This window comes from Patagioenas fasciata, chromosome 33 (genome assembly GCF_037038585.1).
Source record: "Patagioenas fasciata isolate bPatFas1 chromosome 33, bPatFas1.hap1, whole genome shotgun sequence".
NCBI lineage: Eukaryota > Metazoa > Chordata > Aves > Columbiformes > Columbidae > Patagioenas > Patagioenas fasciata.
Window position 1 is genome coordinate 1,598,499 of NC_092552.1, and position 15,360 is coordinate 1,613,858.

The window sequence follows — 15,360 nt, forward strand, 5'->3', positions numbered from 1 at the left end:
GGTGGAGGGGGCACATCCCGTGTCACCCCCCCCGCCCCGTGTCCCCGTTCCCGCGGTTTGTCCTGCGTGCACGCGCGTTCCCGCGCCTCTCGGAGCGGCGGCGGGGGGCGTGGCCTGGCGCGCAAGTCACGCCCACCCCGCTCGCCCAATCAGCGACGTCTTCATCGCCTGCCCCAGCGTGGCCACGCCCTTCGCCCAATCAGCAGCGTCTCGTCACCCGCGCAGGCCCCGCCCCTTCGCCAAGAAGCCACGCCCCCTCCATACACACAGCGTCGTGGTCGATGTTCCCCCTCCCAGGAGTCCCCTCGCCCAATCAGCATCGCTCTCATCACCCGAGGAGGCCCCGCCTCTTCCACAAGAAGCCACGCCCCTTCTATGTAAACGTCCTGTGCGCCACTCCCACCCCCAGGAAGCCCCGACCCCCAGGCGGCCCCTCGTCCAATCAGCAGCGCTCTCGTCGCCCGCGCAGGCCACGCCCCTTCACCAGCAAGCCACGCCTCCATACAAACGCCCTGTTCTCCGCTCCCGCCCCCGGAAGGCCCCTCGTCCAATCAGCGGCGTCTCCACCGTCCGCCTCATGGAGGCCACGCCCCCCACCATACAAACAACGTCTTGGTCGCTGTTCCCGCCCCCAGGAAGCCCCGCCCCCAGAAGGCCCCTCGCCCAATCAGCAGGCTCTCCTGGCCCGCGCAGGCCCCGCCCCTTCCCCAAGGAGCCACGCCCCCTCCATATACACATCGTCGTTCTCGCTGTTCCCGCCCCCAGGAAGCCCCGCCCCCCCCGGCGGCCCCTCGTCCAATCATCAGCGTTTTCATCACCCGCGCAGGCCCCGCCCCTTCCCGCGGAGGCCCCGCTCCCGGGTGGCCCCGGCCCCGAGAGTCCCCTCGCCCAATCATCAGCGCTCTCATCACTCCTGGAGGCCCCTTCCCGCGAGGCCCCGCCCCCTAGAGTCCCCTCACCCAATCATCAGCGCTCTCATCACCCGCGCAGGCCCCGCCCCTTCCCACGCAGGCCCCGCCCCGCGCCATGCGGAAGGGCTCCGGCGGGTCCCGGCGGGCTCGGGTCCCGGGTTCGGTTCCCGGGTCCGGCCCGGGGCCGCCGCCGCCGCTCCCGGGAGGCGCTGCCGCGTTGCTGTGGGCGCGGAGCCGCCGCCGCTGCCCCCGGTTGGTGCCGCCGCTGCTGGCGCTGGCGGCCGCCGCCGCCGTGCTGTACGGCGTGTGGCCCGGGGAGCAGCGGCACAGCCAGCGGGTGAGCGGGGCGGGAACGGGCGGGAACGGGCGGGGGCTCCAGTGACCCGCAGACTCTGAGATCCCGCCAACATCGGCCCGGGACCCCCCCGCAGGGACCCCCAGGACCCCCCAACCCCACCAGGGACCCCCAAACCCCATCATAGGACCCCCACAAGGGACCCCAAATCCCCCAAGAGACCCCCAAACCCCATCATAAGAACCCCCCCAGGGACCCCAAACCCCATCGGGGACACCCAAACACCCCCAGGATCCCCAAACCCCATCATGGACCCCCCCAGGGACCCCAAACCCCATCATGGGACCCCAAACCCCATCATGGGACCCCCCCCAGGGACCCCCAAACCTCATCATGGGACCCCAAACCCCATCAGGGGACCCCCCAGGGACCCCCAAACCCCATCATGGGACCCCAAACCCCATCATGGGACCCCCCCCAGGGACCCCCAAACCTCATCATGGGACCCCAAACCCCATCAGGGGACCCCCCAGGGACCCCCAGACCCCATACAGGGACCCCAAACCCCATCATGGAACCCCCAATCATGGGACCCCCCCAAACCCCATCATGGGACCCCCAAACCTCATCATGGGACCCCCCAGGGACCCCCAGACCCCATCCAGGGACCCCAAACCCCATCATGGGACCCCCAATCATGGGACCCCCCAAACCCCCAATCATGGGACCCCCCCAGGGACCCCCAAACCCCCCAAAACCCCATCATGGGACCCCCACAGGGCCCGCCCCTCCCCCCACCAGGGTCCCCCAAATCCCCACCCAGGGACCCCCAGACCCATCACGGGACCCCCCAGGGACCCCCAAACCCCATCATGGGACCCCCCAGGGACCCCCTTCCCCCACCAGGGTCCCCCAAACCCCCCCCCCAGGGACCCCCAGACCCCATCATGGGACCTCCCCAGGGACCCCCAAACCCCATCATGGGACCCCCCAGGGACTCCCAAAGCCCCCAAAACCCCATCATGGGACCCCCCAGGGACCCCCAAACCCCATCATGGGACCCCCAGGGACCCCCAAACCCCCCCAGGGACCCCAACGCCCCCCAGGGACCCCCTCCCCCCACCAGGGTCCCCCAACCCCCCCCGCCCAGGGACCTCCAGACCCATCATGAGACCCCCCCAGGGCTCCCCAAACCCCCCCAAACCCCACGATGGGACCCCCCCAAGCCCCCTCCTGACCCCCACCCGTCTCCCCCAGCCCCCCCGCTCCGCCCCCTCCCTGCGCCACCTCCTGTCGCGCCTGGACCCCCCCCGCCTGTGGGGCACCTTCCTGCGCCCCCTGCTGCACGAGCGCGTGCCGGGGGGGCCCGGCAGCCGAGCCGCCCGCCAGGTGAGCCCCCCCACCCAAACACCCATGGGTGCCACCCTTGGGCACCCACACCCTAGCAGGGGACCCCAGACCCCATCATGAGACCCCAAACCCCATCATGGGACCCCCAAACACCCCCAGGACCCCCAAACCCCATTATGGGACCCCCCCCCCCAGGGACCCCAAATTCCATCATGGGAGCCCCAAACACCTCCAGGACCCCCAAACCCCATTATGGGACCCCCCCCCCCACCAGGGACCCCAAACCCCATCATGGGACCCCCAAGGACCCCCAAACCACCCCCAGGGACCCCAAACCCCATCATGGGACCCCCAAGGACCCCCAAACCACCCCCAGGGACCCCAAACCCCATCATGGGACCCCCATCCCCACCAGGGACCCCAAACCCCATCATGGGACCCCCACCTAGAGACCCCCAAACCCCATCAGGGGACCCCAAACCCCATCGTGGGACCCCCAAGGACCCCCAAACCACCCCCAGGGACCCCAAACCCCGTAATGAGACCCCCACCTAGAGACCCCCAAACCCCATCAGGGGACCCCCAACCCCATCATGGGACCCCAAACACCCCCAGGACCCCCAAACCCCATCATGGGACCCCCCCCCAGAGACTCCAAACCCCATCATGGGACCCTAAACCCCATCATAGGACCCCCCCCCAGGGACCCCAAATTCCATCATGGGACCCCCAAACACCTCCAGGACCCCCAAACCCCATTATGGGACCCCCCCCCCAACCAGGGACCCCAAACCCCATCATGGGACCCCCAAGGACCCCCAAACCACCCCCAGGGACCCCAAACCCCATCGTGGGACCCCCAAGGACCCCCAAACCACCCCCAGGGACCCCAAACCCCGTAATGAGACCCCCACCTAGAGACCCCCAAACCCCATCAGGGGACCCCCAACCCCATCATGGGACCCCAAACACCCCCAGGACCCCCAAACCCCATTATGGGACCCCCCCCCCAGAGACTCCAAACCCCATCATGGGACCCTAAACCCCATCATAGGACCCCCCCCCAGGGACCCCAAATTCCATCATGGGACCCCCAAACACCTCCAGGACCCCCAAACCCCATTATGGGACCCCCCCCCCCAACCAGGGACCCCAAACCCCATCATGGGACCCCCAAGGACCCCCAAACCACCCCCAGGGACCCCAAACCCCATCGTGGGACCCCCAAGGACCCCCAAACCACCCCCAGGGACCCCAAACCCCGTAATGAGACCCCCACCTAGAGACCCCCAAACCCCATCAGGGGACCCCCAACCCCATCATGGGACCCCAAACACCCCCAGGACCCCCAAACCCCATCATGGGACCCCCCCCACCCAGGGACCCCAAACCCCATCAGGGGACCCCAAACTCCATCATGGGACCCCAAATCCCATCATGGCCCCCCCAGGGATCCCCAAAGCCCATCATGAGACTCCAAACCCCATCATGGGACCCCCCCCGACCAGGGACCCCAAACCCCATCATGGGACCCCAAATCCCATCATGGGACCCCAAATCCCATCATGGGACCCCAAACACCCCCAGGACCCCCAAACCCCATTATGGGACCCCCCCCCAGAGACTCCAAACCCCATCATGGGACCCCAAACCCCATCATAGGACCCCCCCCCCAGGGACCCCAAATTCCATCATGGGACCCCGAAACACCCCCAGGACCCCCAAACCCCATTATGGGACCCCCCCCCCCAACCAGGGACCCCAAACCCCATCGTGGGACCCCCAAGGACCCCCAAACCACCCCCAGGGACCCCAAACCCCATAATGAGACCCCCACCTAGAGACCCCCAACCCTATCATGGGACCCCATATCCCATCATGGCCCCTCCAGGGACCCCCAAATCCCATCATGGGACCCCCCCAGGGACCCCCAAACCCCCCCAGGGCCCCCCAAACCCCATCATGAGACCCCCCCAGAGACCCCCAAACCCCCCCAGGGACCCCAAATCCCATCATGGGACCTCCCCAGGGACCCCCACATCCCCCAGGGACCCCAAATCCCATCATGAGACCCCCCCAGGGACCCCAAACCCCTCCCAGGGACCCCGAATCCCATCATGGGACCTCCCCCAGGGACCCCAAATCCCATCATGGGACCCCCCCAGGGACCCCCAAACCCCCCCAGGGCCCCCCAAATCCCATCATGGGACCTCCCCCAGGGACCCCCAAACCCCCCCAGGGCCCCCCAAACCCCATCATGAGACCCCCCCAGGGACCCCCAAACCCCCCCAGGGCCCCCCAAACCCCATCATGAGACCCCCCCCAGGGACCCCAAACCCCCCAGGGCCCCCCAAACCCCATCATGAGACCCCCCCAGGGACCCCAAATCCCATCATGGGACCCCCCCAGGGACCCCCAAACCCCCCCAGGGCCCCCCAAACCCCATCATGAGACCCCCCCAGGGACCCCAAATCCCATCATGGGACCCCCCCAGGGACCCCCCAACCCCCCCAGGGCCCCCCAAACCCCATCCTGAGTCCCCCCCAGAGACCCCCCAAGCCCCCCAGGGCCCCCCAGACCCCACCACGGGTGCCCCCTTTGGGTGCCGTCCCTAACCACCTCTCCCCCCCAGCACATATTGCGGTCCCTGGGCGCCCTGGGCGCCTCGTGGCACCTTGAACTTGACCCCTTTGTGGCGGCGACACCGCGGGGGCCGCTGACCTTCACCAACGTGGTGGCCACGCTGGCCCCCGCCGCCCCGCGCCGCCTGGCCCTGGCGTGTCACTACGACACCAAGGTGCTGCCGGAGATGTCACCGGAGGTGGCGCAGGTGCCACCGGGTGGGGGACACACGCGCCATGGGGAGTTCGTGGGCGCCACCGACTCCGCCGTCCCCTGCGCCCTCCTGCTGGAGTTGGCGGCCGCGCTCGACGGGCCCCTGCGGCAAAGCAAGGACAAGGTGGGTGACACCACCCGGACGCCTGGGTCCCTTCCCAGACGCCTGGGTCCCTCCTGGACGCGTGGGTTCCCCCATGGGTGTTTGGGTCCCAACCTGGACGCCTGGGTCCCTTCCTGGACGCCTGGGTCCCTTCCCGGACACCTGGGTCCCTCCTGGACACGTGGGTTCCCCCCTGGGTGTTTGGGTCCCAACCCGGACGCCTGGGTCCCTTCCCGGACGCCTGGGTCCCTCCTGGACATGTGGGTCCCCCCCTGGGTGTTTGGGTCCCAACCCGGACGCCTGGGTCCCTTCCCGGACGCCTGGGTCCCTCCTGGACACGTGGGTTCCCTCCTGGATGTTTGGGTCCCAACCCGGACGCCTGGGTCCCTTCCCGGACGCCTGGGTCCCTCCTGGACACGTGGGTTCCCCCCTGGATGTTTGGGTCCCAACCCGGACGCCTGGGTCCCTTCCCGGACGCCTGGGTCCCTCCTGGACACGTGGGTTCCCCCCTGGATGTTTGGGTCCCAACCCGGACGCCTGGGTCCCTTCCCGGACGCCTGGGTCCCTCCTGGACACGTGGGTTCCCTCCTGGATGTTTGGGTCCCAACCCGGACACCTGGGTCCCTTCCCGGACGCCTGGGTCCCTCCTGGACACGTGGGTTCCCTCCTGGACGTTTGGGTCCCAACCCGGACGCCTGGGTCCCTTCCCGGATGCCTGGGTCCCTCCTGGACACGTGGGTTCCCCCCTGGGTGTTTGGGTCCCAACCCGGACGCCTGGGTCCCCTCCCGGACGCCTGGGTCCCTCCTGGACACGTGGGTTCCCCCCTGGGTGTTTGGGTCCCTTCCCGGACGCCTGGGTCCCTTCCCGGACGCCTGGGTCCCCCCTGGGTGTTTGGGTCCCTTCCCGGACGCCTGGGTCCTCTCAGACGCCCCCTCCCCAGGGCCACCCCGGTCCCTCGTGTCCCCCCCTTTCCTGTCCCCCCAGCTCTGCTGTCACCCCCAGATTTATTCCCCCCCCCCAGATCCATTGTCCCCCTGGTGTCACCCCCTCTCCTGTCCCCCTAGATTTGGTGTCACCCCCTTTCCTATCCCCCCCAGATTTCCTGTCCCCAGTCTTTGGTGTCCCCTCCTTTACTCTCCCCCCAAATTTCCTGCTGTCCCCCCATCTCTGTTGTCCCCCCAGATTTACAGTCCCCCCCCTCCCCGATCTATTGTCCCCCAGGTGTCACCCCCTTTCCTGTCCCCCCTGATTTCCTGTCCCCCATCTCCAATGTCCCCCCTATGTCCCGTCCCCATCTCTGTTGTCCCCCCCGATTTCTCGTCCCCCTGATCTCCGGTGTCCCCTCCTTTCCCGCCCCCATCTCCGCTGTCCCCCCCGATTTCCTGTCCCCCCTCATTTCCCATCCCCATCTCTGGTGTCCCCTGATTTCCTGTCCCCCCAATTTCCCATCCCCCTGATGTCCCCTCTCCGCTGTCCCCCCTGATTTCCCATCTCCATTGTCCCCTGATTTCCTGTCCCCCCTGATTTCCCATCCCTCTGATTTCCTGTTCCCCATCCCTGTTGTTCCCCCCTGATTTCCTGTCCCCCCTGATTTCCCATCCCCCCTGATTTCCCATCCCTCTGATTTCCTGTTCCCCATCCCTGTTGTTCCCCCCTGATTTCCTGTCCCCCCTGATTTCCCATCCCTCTGATTTCCTGTTCCCCATCCCTGTTGTCTCCCCTGATTTCCTGTCCTCCCGATTTCCCATCCCTCTGATTTCCTGTCCCCCATCCCTGTTGTTCCCCCTGATTTCCTGTCCCCCATCTCTGTTGTCTCCCCTGATTTCCTGTCCCCCAGATTTCTTGTTCCCCTCCAGATTTCCCGTCCCCATCTCCGGTGTCCCCTGATTTCCCGTCTCCCTGATGTCCCCATCTCTTTTGTCCCCCTGATTTCCTGTCCCCCTCCAGATTTCCTGTCGCCCCCATCTCCAGTGTCCCCTCATTTTCCGGTCCCATCTCCGCTGTCCCCCCTGATTTCCCGTCCCCCCGATTTCCCGTCCCCATCTCTATTGTCTCCCCCGATTTCCCGTCCCCCCCGCTTCCCCATCCCTCTCTTTCCCGTCCCCCTCTCCATTGTCCCCCCTGATTTCCCATCCCCTGATTTATCTCCCCTGTCCCCTCCTTTCCCATCCCCCCATCTCCAGTGTCCCCTCCTTTCCCATCCCCCTGATGTCCGGTGTCCCCTCCTTTCCTGTCCCCCGTGATTTCCCGTCCCCATCTCCGGTGTCCCCTGATTTCTCGTCCCCTGATTTCCTGTCCCCCTGATTTCCTGTCCCCCCGATTTCCTGTTCCCTTTCTGTTGTCTCCCCTATTTCCTCTCCCCCTGATTTCCTGTCCTCCATCTCTGGTGTCCCCCCCAATTTCCTGTCCCCCCCAATTTCCTGTCTCCCCTGACTTCCTGTCCCGCCATCCCTGTTGTCCCCCACCCCTTTCCTGTCCCCCCCGATTTCCTGTCCCACCATCTCCCTTGTTCCCCGCCCTGATTTTGTGTCCCCTCGGATTTCCTGTCCCCCTGGTCTGTTTTTCCCCCCGATTTCCTGTCCCCATCTCCGTTGTCCCCTGGTTTCTTGTCCCCCTGACGCCCGGTGTCCCCTTGTCGCCGTCCCCAGGCGCGGGTGACGCTGCAGCTGCTGTTCCTGGATGGGGAGGAGGCGTTTGGCGCCTGGAGCGCCGCGGATTCCCTGTACGGCGCACGGCACCTGGCGCGGCGCATGGCGGGGACGGCGCACGGCGACGGGACGCAGCTCAGCGCCATCGTGGGTGACACGGGGACAACGGGGGGGCCCCAAGGCTCGAGTGGTGTCCCCAAGGCTCGAGTGGTGTCCCTATGGCCACCATGGCCATGTTGGTGTCCCCAAGGCTCTATTGGTGTCCCTATGGCCACCATGGCCATGTTGGTGTCCCCATGTCCATGTTGGTGTCCCCATGGCTCGAGTGGTGTCCCCAAGGCTCGAGTGGTGTCCCCGTGGCCATGTTGGTGTCCCCATGGCTCGAGTGGTGTCCCCAAGGCTCTAGTGGTGTCCCCGTGGCCATGTTGGTGTCCCCAAGGCTCGAGTGGTGTCCCCAAGGCTCTAGTGGTGTCCCCATGGCCATGTTGGTGTCCCCAAGGCTCTGTTGCTGTCCCTATGGCCACCATGGCCATGTTGGTGTCCCCACAGCCACACTGGTGTCCCCATGGCCATCCTGTGATCCCGAAGGCCATGCTGGTGTCCCCAAGGCTCTAGTGGTGTCCCCAGGGCTCTAGTGGTGTCCCCATGGCCATGTTGGTGTCCCCAAGGCTCTAGTGGTGTCCCCAAGGCTCTAGTGGTGTCCCCATGGCCATGTCGATGTCCCCAAGGCTCTAGTCGTGTCCCCATGGCCATGTTGGTGTCCCCATGTCCACCATGTCCATGTTGGTGTCCCCAAGGCTCTATTGGTGTCCCTATGGCCACCATGGCCATGTTGGTGTCCCCAAGGCTCTATTGGTGTCCCTATGGCCACCATGGCCATGTTGGTGTCCCCATGTCCATGTTGGTGTCCCCATGGCTCGAGTGGTGTCCCCAAGGCTCGAGTGGTGTCCCCGTGGCCATGTTGGTGTCCCCATGGCTCGAGTGGTGTCCCCAAGGCTCGAGTGGTGTCCCCATGGCCATGTTGGTGTCCCCAAGGCTCGAGTGGTGTCCCCATGGCCATGTTGGTGTCCCCATGGCCATGTTGGTGTCCCCAAGGCTCGAGTGGTGTCCCCGTGGCCATGTTGGTGTCCCCATGGCCATGTTGGTGTCCCCAAGGCTCGAGTGGTGTCCCCGTGGCCATGTTGGTGTCCCCATGGCCATGTTGGTGTCCCCAAGGCTCGAGTGGTGTCCCCGTGGCCATGTTGGTGTCCCCATGGCCATGTTGGTGTCCCCAAGGCTCTGTTGCTGTCCCTATGGCCACCATGGCCATGTTGGTGTCCCCATGGCCATGTTGGTGTCCCCAAGGCTCGAGTGGTGTCCCCAAGGCTCAAGTGGTGTCCCCATAGCCATGTTGGTGTCCCCAAGGCTCTGTTGGTGCCCCTATGGCCACCATGGCCATGTTGGTGTCCCCAAGGCCATGTTGGTGTCCCCGTGACCATGTTGGTGTCCCCAAGACTCTAGTGGTGTCCCCATGGCCACCATGTCCATGTTAGTGTTGTGTCCCCAAGGCCATGTTGGTGTCCCCACAGCCACACTGGTGTCCCCATGGCCATCCTGTGATCCCGAAGGCCATGCTGGTGTCCCCAAGGCTCTAGTGGTGTCCCCAGGGCTCTACTGGTGTCCCCATGGCCATGTTGGTGTCCCCAAGGCTCTAGTGGTGTCCCCAAGGCTCTAGTGGTGTCCCCATGGCCATGTCGATGTCCCCAAGGCTCTAGTCGTGTCCCCATGGCCATGTTGGTGTCCCCATGTCCACCATGTCCATGTTGGTGTCCCCAAGGCTCTATTGGTGTCCCTATGGCCACCATGGCCATGTTGGTGTCCCCAAGGCTCTGTTGGTGTCCCTATGGCCACCATGGCCATGTTGGTGTCCCCATGGCCATGTTGGTGTCCCCATATCCATGTTGGTGTCCCCAAGGCTCGAGTGGTGTCCCCAAGGCTCGAGTGGTGTCCCCATGGCTATTTGGTGTCCCCAAGGCTCTAGTGGTGTCCCCATGGCCATGTTGGTGTCCCCATGGCCATGTTGGTGTCCCCATGGCCATATTGATGTCCCCATGTCCCTCTTGGTGTCCACAAGGTGACACTGGTGTCCCCATGTCCCTGTCGGTGTCCCCATGTCCCTGTCGGTGTCCCCATGGCCATATTGATGTCCCCATGTCCCTGTTGGTGTCCCCAAGGTGACACTGGTGTCCCCGTGTCCCTGTTGGTGTCCCCAGAGCCTGCTGGTGCTCCTGGACCTGCTGGGCGCCCCCAGTCCCGCCATCCACAGCCACTTCCCCCAGAGCCACCACTGGTTCCTGCGCCTCGTGGCCATCGGTGGGTGACATGGGGGGGGACATGGGGACACGGGTATGGGGGGGACATGGGGGAGACATGGGAACGTGGGGGGACAAGGGGACAGGGGGGGACATGGGGGCTACAAGGGGACATGGGGACATGGGGGTGGGACAGGGATGGGGACACAGATGGGAGCCAAGAAGGGATGGGGACAAAGGGACACAGGGTGGGGATAAGGGGACATGGGGATAGGACAGGGGGACAAGATGGGGACAAGGGGACAGGGACGGAAATGAGGACGGGATGGGGACAAGGGGACTTGGGTGGGGACATGGGGACCCGGGGGAACATGGGGACATGGGGGGGACACGGGGACAGGGGGGGACATGGGGACACAGGGATGGGGGGACATGGACATGGGGGGGGACATGGGGGGACACGGGGACATGGGGGGACATGGGGGGACATGGGGACACGAGGATGGGGGGACAAGGGGATATGGGGGGGACATGGGGACATGGGGACGGGAGGGGACATGGGGACATGGGGGTGGGACAGGGATGGGGACACAGATGGGAGCCAAGAAGGGATGGGATGGGGACAAAGGGACGTGGGTGGGGACATGGATGGGTGACAAGGTGAGATGGGCATGGGGACAAGGGGACATGGGGGGACAAGATGGGGGCAAGGGGACACGGATGGGAATGGGGATGGGATGGGGACAATGGGACGTGGGTAGGGACATGAGGGGACACAGGGTGGAGACATGGGGGGGACAAGGGGACAGGACAGGGGGACAAGATGGGGACAAAGGGCCACAGATGGGAGACAAGAAGGGACAAGGGGATGGGATGGGATGGGGACAAAGGGACATGGGGATGGGACAAAGAGACAGTGGGGGGACCAGATGGGGACAAAGGGACGGGGGTGGGGACATGGGTGGGTGACAAGGTCATGGGGATGGGGACGAGATGGGGACATGGGGTTGTCCCCGTGTCCCCAATGTCCCCACTGATGTCCCATGTCCCCATGTCCCCCATATCCCCATGTCCCCATTGTCCCCAGTGTCCCCATTGCCCCCAATGTCCCCACTTTCCCCAATGTCCCCATTGCCCCCAATGTCCCCACTTTCCCCATTGTCCCCCATGTCCCCAGTGCCCCCATTGTCCCCCATGTCCCCATTGCCCCCGATGTCCCCACTTTCCCCATTGTCCCCAGTGCCCCCATTGCCCCCAATGTCCCCACTTTCCCCATTGTCCCCCATGTCCCCAGTGCCCCCATTGTCTCCACTTTCCCCATTGTCCCCCATGTCCCCAGTGCCCCCATTGTCCCCACTTTCCCCATTGTCCCCCATGTCCCCAGTGTCCCCACTGCCCTCCATGTCCGCCTGTCCCACTGATGTCCCCATGTCCCCAATGTCCCCAGAGCGGCGGCTGCGTGAGCTGGGGCTGCTGGAGCTGCCCCCCCTGGCCCAGCCCCTGTTCCGCCTGGAGCCCCCGCCCGGGGCCGTGGAGGACGATCACGTCCCCTTCCTGCGCAGAGGTGACAGCCCCAGTGTCCCCAAGATGTTGTCCCCATGTCCCCCTGTCCCCAGTGGCCCCATGGCCCCAATGTCCTCATGGCCTCAATAGCCCCAATGGCCCCATGTCCCCCATGGCCCCAATGGCCCTGTGTCCCCATGGCCCCCATGTCCCAAATGGCCCCATGTCCCCAATGACCCCCATGTACCCATGTCCCCAATGTCCCCCTGTCCCCATGTCCCCATTGTCCCCAGTGTCCCCAATGTCCCCATGTCCCCAATGGCCCCATGTCCCAATGTCCCCATGGCCCCAATGGCCCCATGTCCCCAGGTCCCACATGTCCCCAATGACCCCCATGTACCCATGTCCCCAATGTCCCCCTGTCCCAATGTCCCCATGTCCCCATTGTCCCCATGTCCCAATGTCCCCATGGCCCCAGTGGCCCCATGTCCCCCACGGCCCCATGTCCCAGTGTCCCCAATGGCCCCATGTCCCAATAGCCCCAATGTCCCCATGGCCCCAGTGTCCCTATGGCCCCATGTCCCCCATGTCCCCATGTCCCAAATGGCCCCATGTCCCCCATGTCCCCATGTCCCAGTGGCCCCAATGGCCCCCATGGCCCCAATGTCCCTATGTCCCAATGTCCCCATGTCCCCCTGTGTCCCCAATGTCCCAATGGCTCCATGTTGCGGGTTGGGGTCCTCACATTGTCCCCAATGTCCCCAAGCTGCATGTTTATGGTCCTCAGATTGTCCCCAATGTCCCCAGGGTGCATGTTGGGGTCCTGCTGACTGTCCCTGCTGTCCCCAAGCTGCGTGTTTGTGTCCCACTGATTGTCCCCAATATCCCCGAGCCACGTGTCTGGGATGCCATTGATTGTCCCCAATGTCCCCAAGCTGCGTGTCTGTGTCCCGCTGACTGTCCCCAATGTCCCCAGGGTGCATGTTGGGGTCCTGCTGATTGTCCCCAAGCTGCGTGTCTGGGTTGTCCCCAATGTCCCCAAGCTGCCTGTTTGTGTCCTGTCGATTGTCCCCAGTGTCCCCAGGGTGCATGTTGGGGTCCCACTGACTGTCCCCAATGTCCCCAAGCTGCGTGTCCAGGATGCCGCTGATTGTCCCAATGTCCCCAAGCTGCATGTTTGGGGTCCCGTTGATTGCCCCCAATGTCCCCAAGCTGCGTGTCTGCCTTGTCCCCAATGTCCCCACACTGCATGTTTGGGGTCCTCAGATTGTCCCCAATGTCCCCAGTCTGTGTGTCCGGCTACCTGTGTGTTGTCCCCAGTGTCCCCAAGCTGCACGTTTGTGGTCCTGCTGACTGTCCCCAATGTCCCCAAACTGCACGTCTGTGGTCCCATTGGTTGTCCCCAGGGTGCGTGTTTGGGGTCCTGCTGATTGTCCCCAATGTCCCCAAGCTGCCTGTTTGAGATCCTGTCAATTGTCCCCAAGCTGCATGTTTATTGTCCCCAATGTCCCCAAGCTGCATGTCTGGGTACCTGTGTGTTGTCCCCGATGTCCCCAAGTTGCATGTCTGTGGTCCTGCTGACTGTTCCCAATGTCCCCAAGCCGTGTATCTGGGTTGTCCCCAATGTCCCCAAGCTGCCTGTTTGTGTCCTGTTGATTGTCCCCCATGTCCCCAGGGTGCATGTCTGTGGTCCCGCTGTCCCCAAGCTGCACGTTTGTGTCCTGCTGATTGTCCCCAAGCTGCATGTTTATGGTCCTCAGATTGTCCCCGATGTCCCCAGGGTACATGTCTGTGTCCCCCGACTGTCCCCAGGGGTCCCGGTGCTGCACGTGATCCCGCTGCCGTTCCCGCGCGTGTGGCACACGGCGGGGGACACCGAGGACAACCTGCACCCCCCCACCGTGCGGGACCTGGCGCGGGTGCTGCTGGTGTTCGTGGATGAGTTCCTGTCCCTATGAGGGTCACCGTGTCACCGTGTCATCATGTCACTGTGTCACCGTGACACTGGGTGCTGCTGGTGTTCGTGGACGAGTTCCTGTCCCTATGAGGGTCACCGTGTCACCGTGTCATCATGTCACTGTGTCACCGTGACACTGGGTGCTGCTGGTGTTCGTGGACGAGTTCCTGTCCCTGTGAGGGTCACCGTGTCACCACATCACCGTGTCATCATGTCACCGTGTCACCATGTCACTGTGTCACCGTGACACTGCCACCATGACACTGTGTCACCCTGTCACTGTGTCACCGTGACACCGGGTGCTGCTGGTGTTTGTGGATGAGTTCCTGTCCCTATGAGGGTCACCATGTCACCGCAACACCGTGTCATCATGTCACTGTGTCACCACGTCACTGTGTCACCGTGACACTAGATCACCGGGTGCTGCTGGTGTTCGTGGACGAGTTCCTGTCCCTCTGAGGGTCACCGTGTCACCACATCACCGTGTCACCATGTCACCCTGTCACTGTGTCACCACATCATCACGTCACTGTGTCACTGTGACACCACGTCACTGGGTGCTGCTGGTGTTTGTGGACGAGTTCCTGTCCCTGTGAGGGGCACCGTGTCACCCTGCCACTATGTCACCATGTCACTGTGTCACCGTGACACTGCCACCATAACACTGTGTCATCCTGTCACTGTGTCACCACGTCATCACGTCACTGTGTCACCGTGACACCACGTCACTGGGTGCTGCTGGTGTTTGTGGACGAGTTCCTGTCCCTCTGAGGGTCACCATGGGGACACCATCACCATGTCACTGTGTCACCGAGTCACCATGTCACCACATCACCGTGTCACCATGTCACTGTGACACCAGATCACCGGGTGCTGCTGGTGTTCGTGGACAAGTTCCTGTCCCTCTGAGGGTCACCATGGGGACACCATCACCATGTCACTGTGTCACCATGTCACCCTGTCATCGTGTCACTGTGTCACCGCGTGCTGCTGGTGTTCCTGGCCGACTTCCTGTGCCTATGAGGGACACCGTGTCACCCTGTCACTGTGTCACCCTGTCACCACGTCCCCGTGTCACCGCGTCACCGGGTGCTGCTGGTGTTCCTGGTCAAGTTCCTGCGCCTCTGAGGCCACCAATGGGGACACTAATGGGGACACCAACAGGGACACCGCGTCACCGTGTCACTGTGTCACCCACCGGGACGGCACCAGTAAAGCGCTGGGAGCAATGGGGTGTGTGTGCTGTCACCGCCGGGGGACGTTGGGGACATTGGGGACAGCAAGGCCAATGACTGGGGACACTCAAGACACTGTTGGGGACATTGGGGACAGCAAGAAGCAGGGTTAGGGACACTAAGGACATTACTGGGGACACCAAGGATACTATCTGGGACACTTGGGGACACTACATGGGACACTAAAGACACTACTGGGGCCTTGGGGACACTACTGGGGACACTACTGGG

At 64.3% G+C, this 15,360-nt stretch overlaps 1 protein-coding gene across 5 annotated transcripts; it reads left to right on the forward strand.

Annotated features, from left to right (window-relative positions):
• Nucleotides 1-1,003: 1,003 nt before the first annotated feature.
• Nucleotides 1,004-15,123, forward strand: QPCTL (glutaminyl-peptide cyclotransferase like). 5 transcript variants are annotated; one of them, XM_071800890.1, is made up of 7 exons: nucleotides 1,005-1,248; nucleotides 2,464-2,595; nucleotides 5,189-5,515; nucleotides 8,144-8,290; nucleotides 10,396-10,495; nucleotides 11,882-11,998; nucleotides 13,718-15,123. In XM_071800890.1, the coding sequence occupies exons 1-7, from the start codon at nucleotides 1,027-1,029 to the stop codon at nucleotides 13,768-13,770; spliced, it is 1,098 nt and encodes a 365-aa protein (XP_071656991.1). In that variant the 5' UTR covers nucleotides 1,005-1,026; the 3' UTR covers nucleotides 13,771-15,123. The 5 variants fall into 5 exon arrangements, with proteins under 5 accessions (XP_071656992.1, XP_071656991.1, XP_065715545.1 ...); XM_065859473.2 differs by having other exon boundaries at nucleotides 1,008-1,248; nucleotides 5,354-5,515; nucleotides 13,750-15,123; XM_065859470.2 differs by having other exon boundaries at nucleotides 1,009-1,248; nucleotides 13,750-15,123.
• The last annotated feature ends 237 nt before the right edge of the window (nucleotides 15,124-15,360 follow it).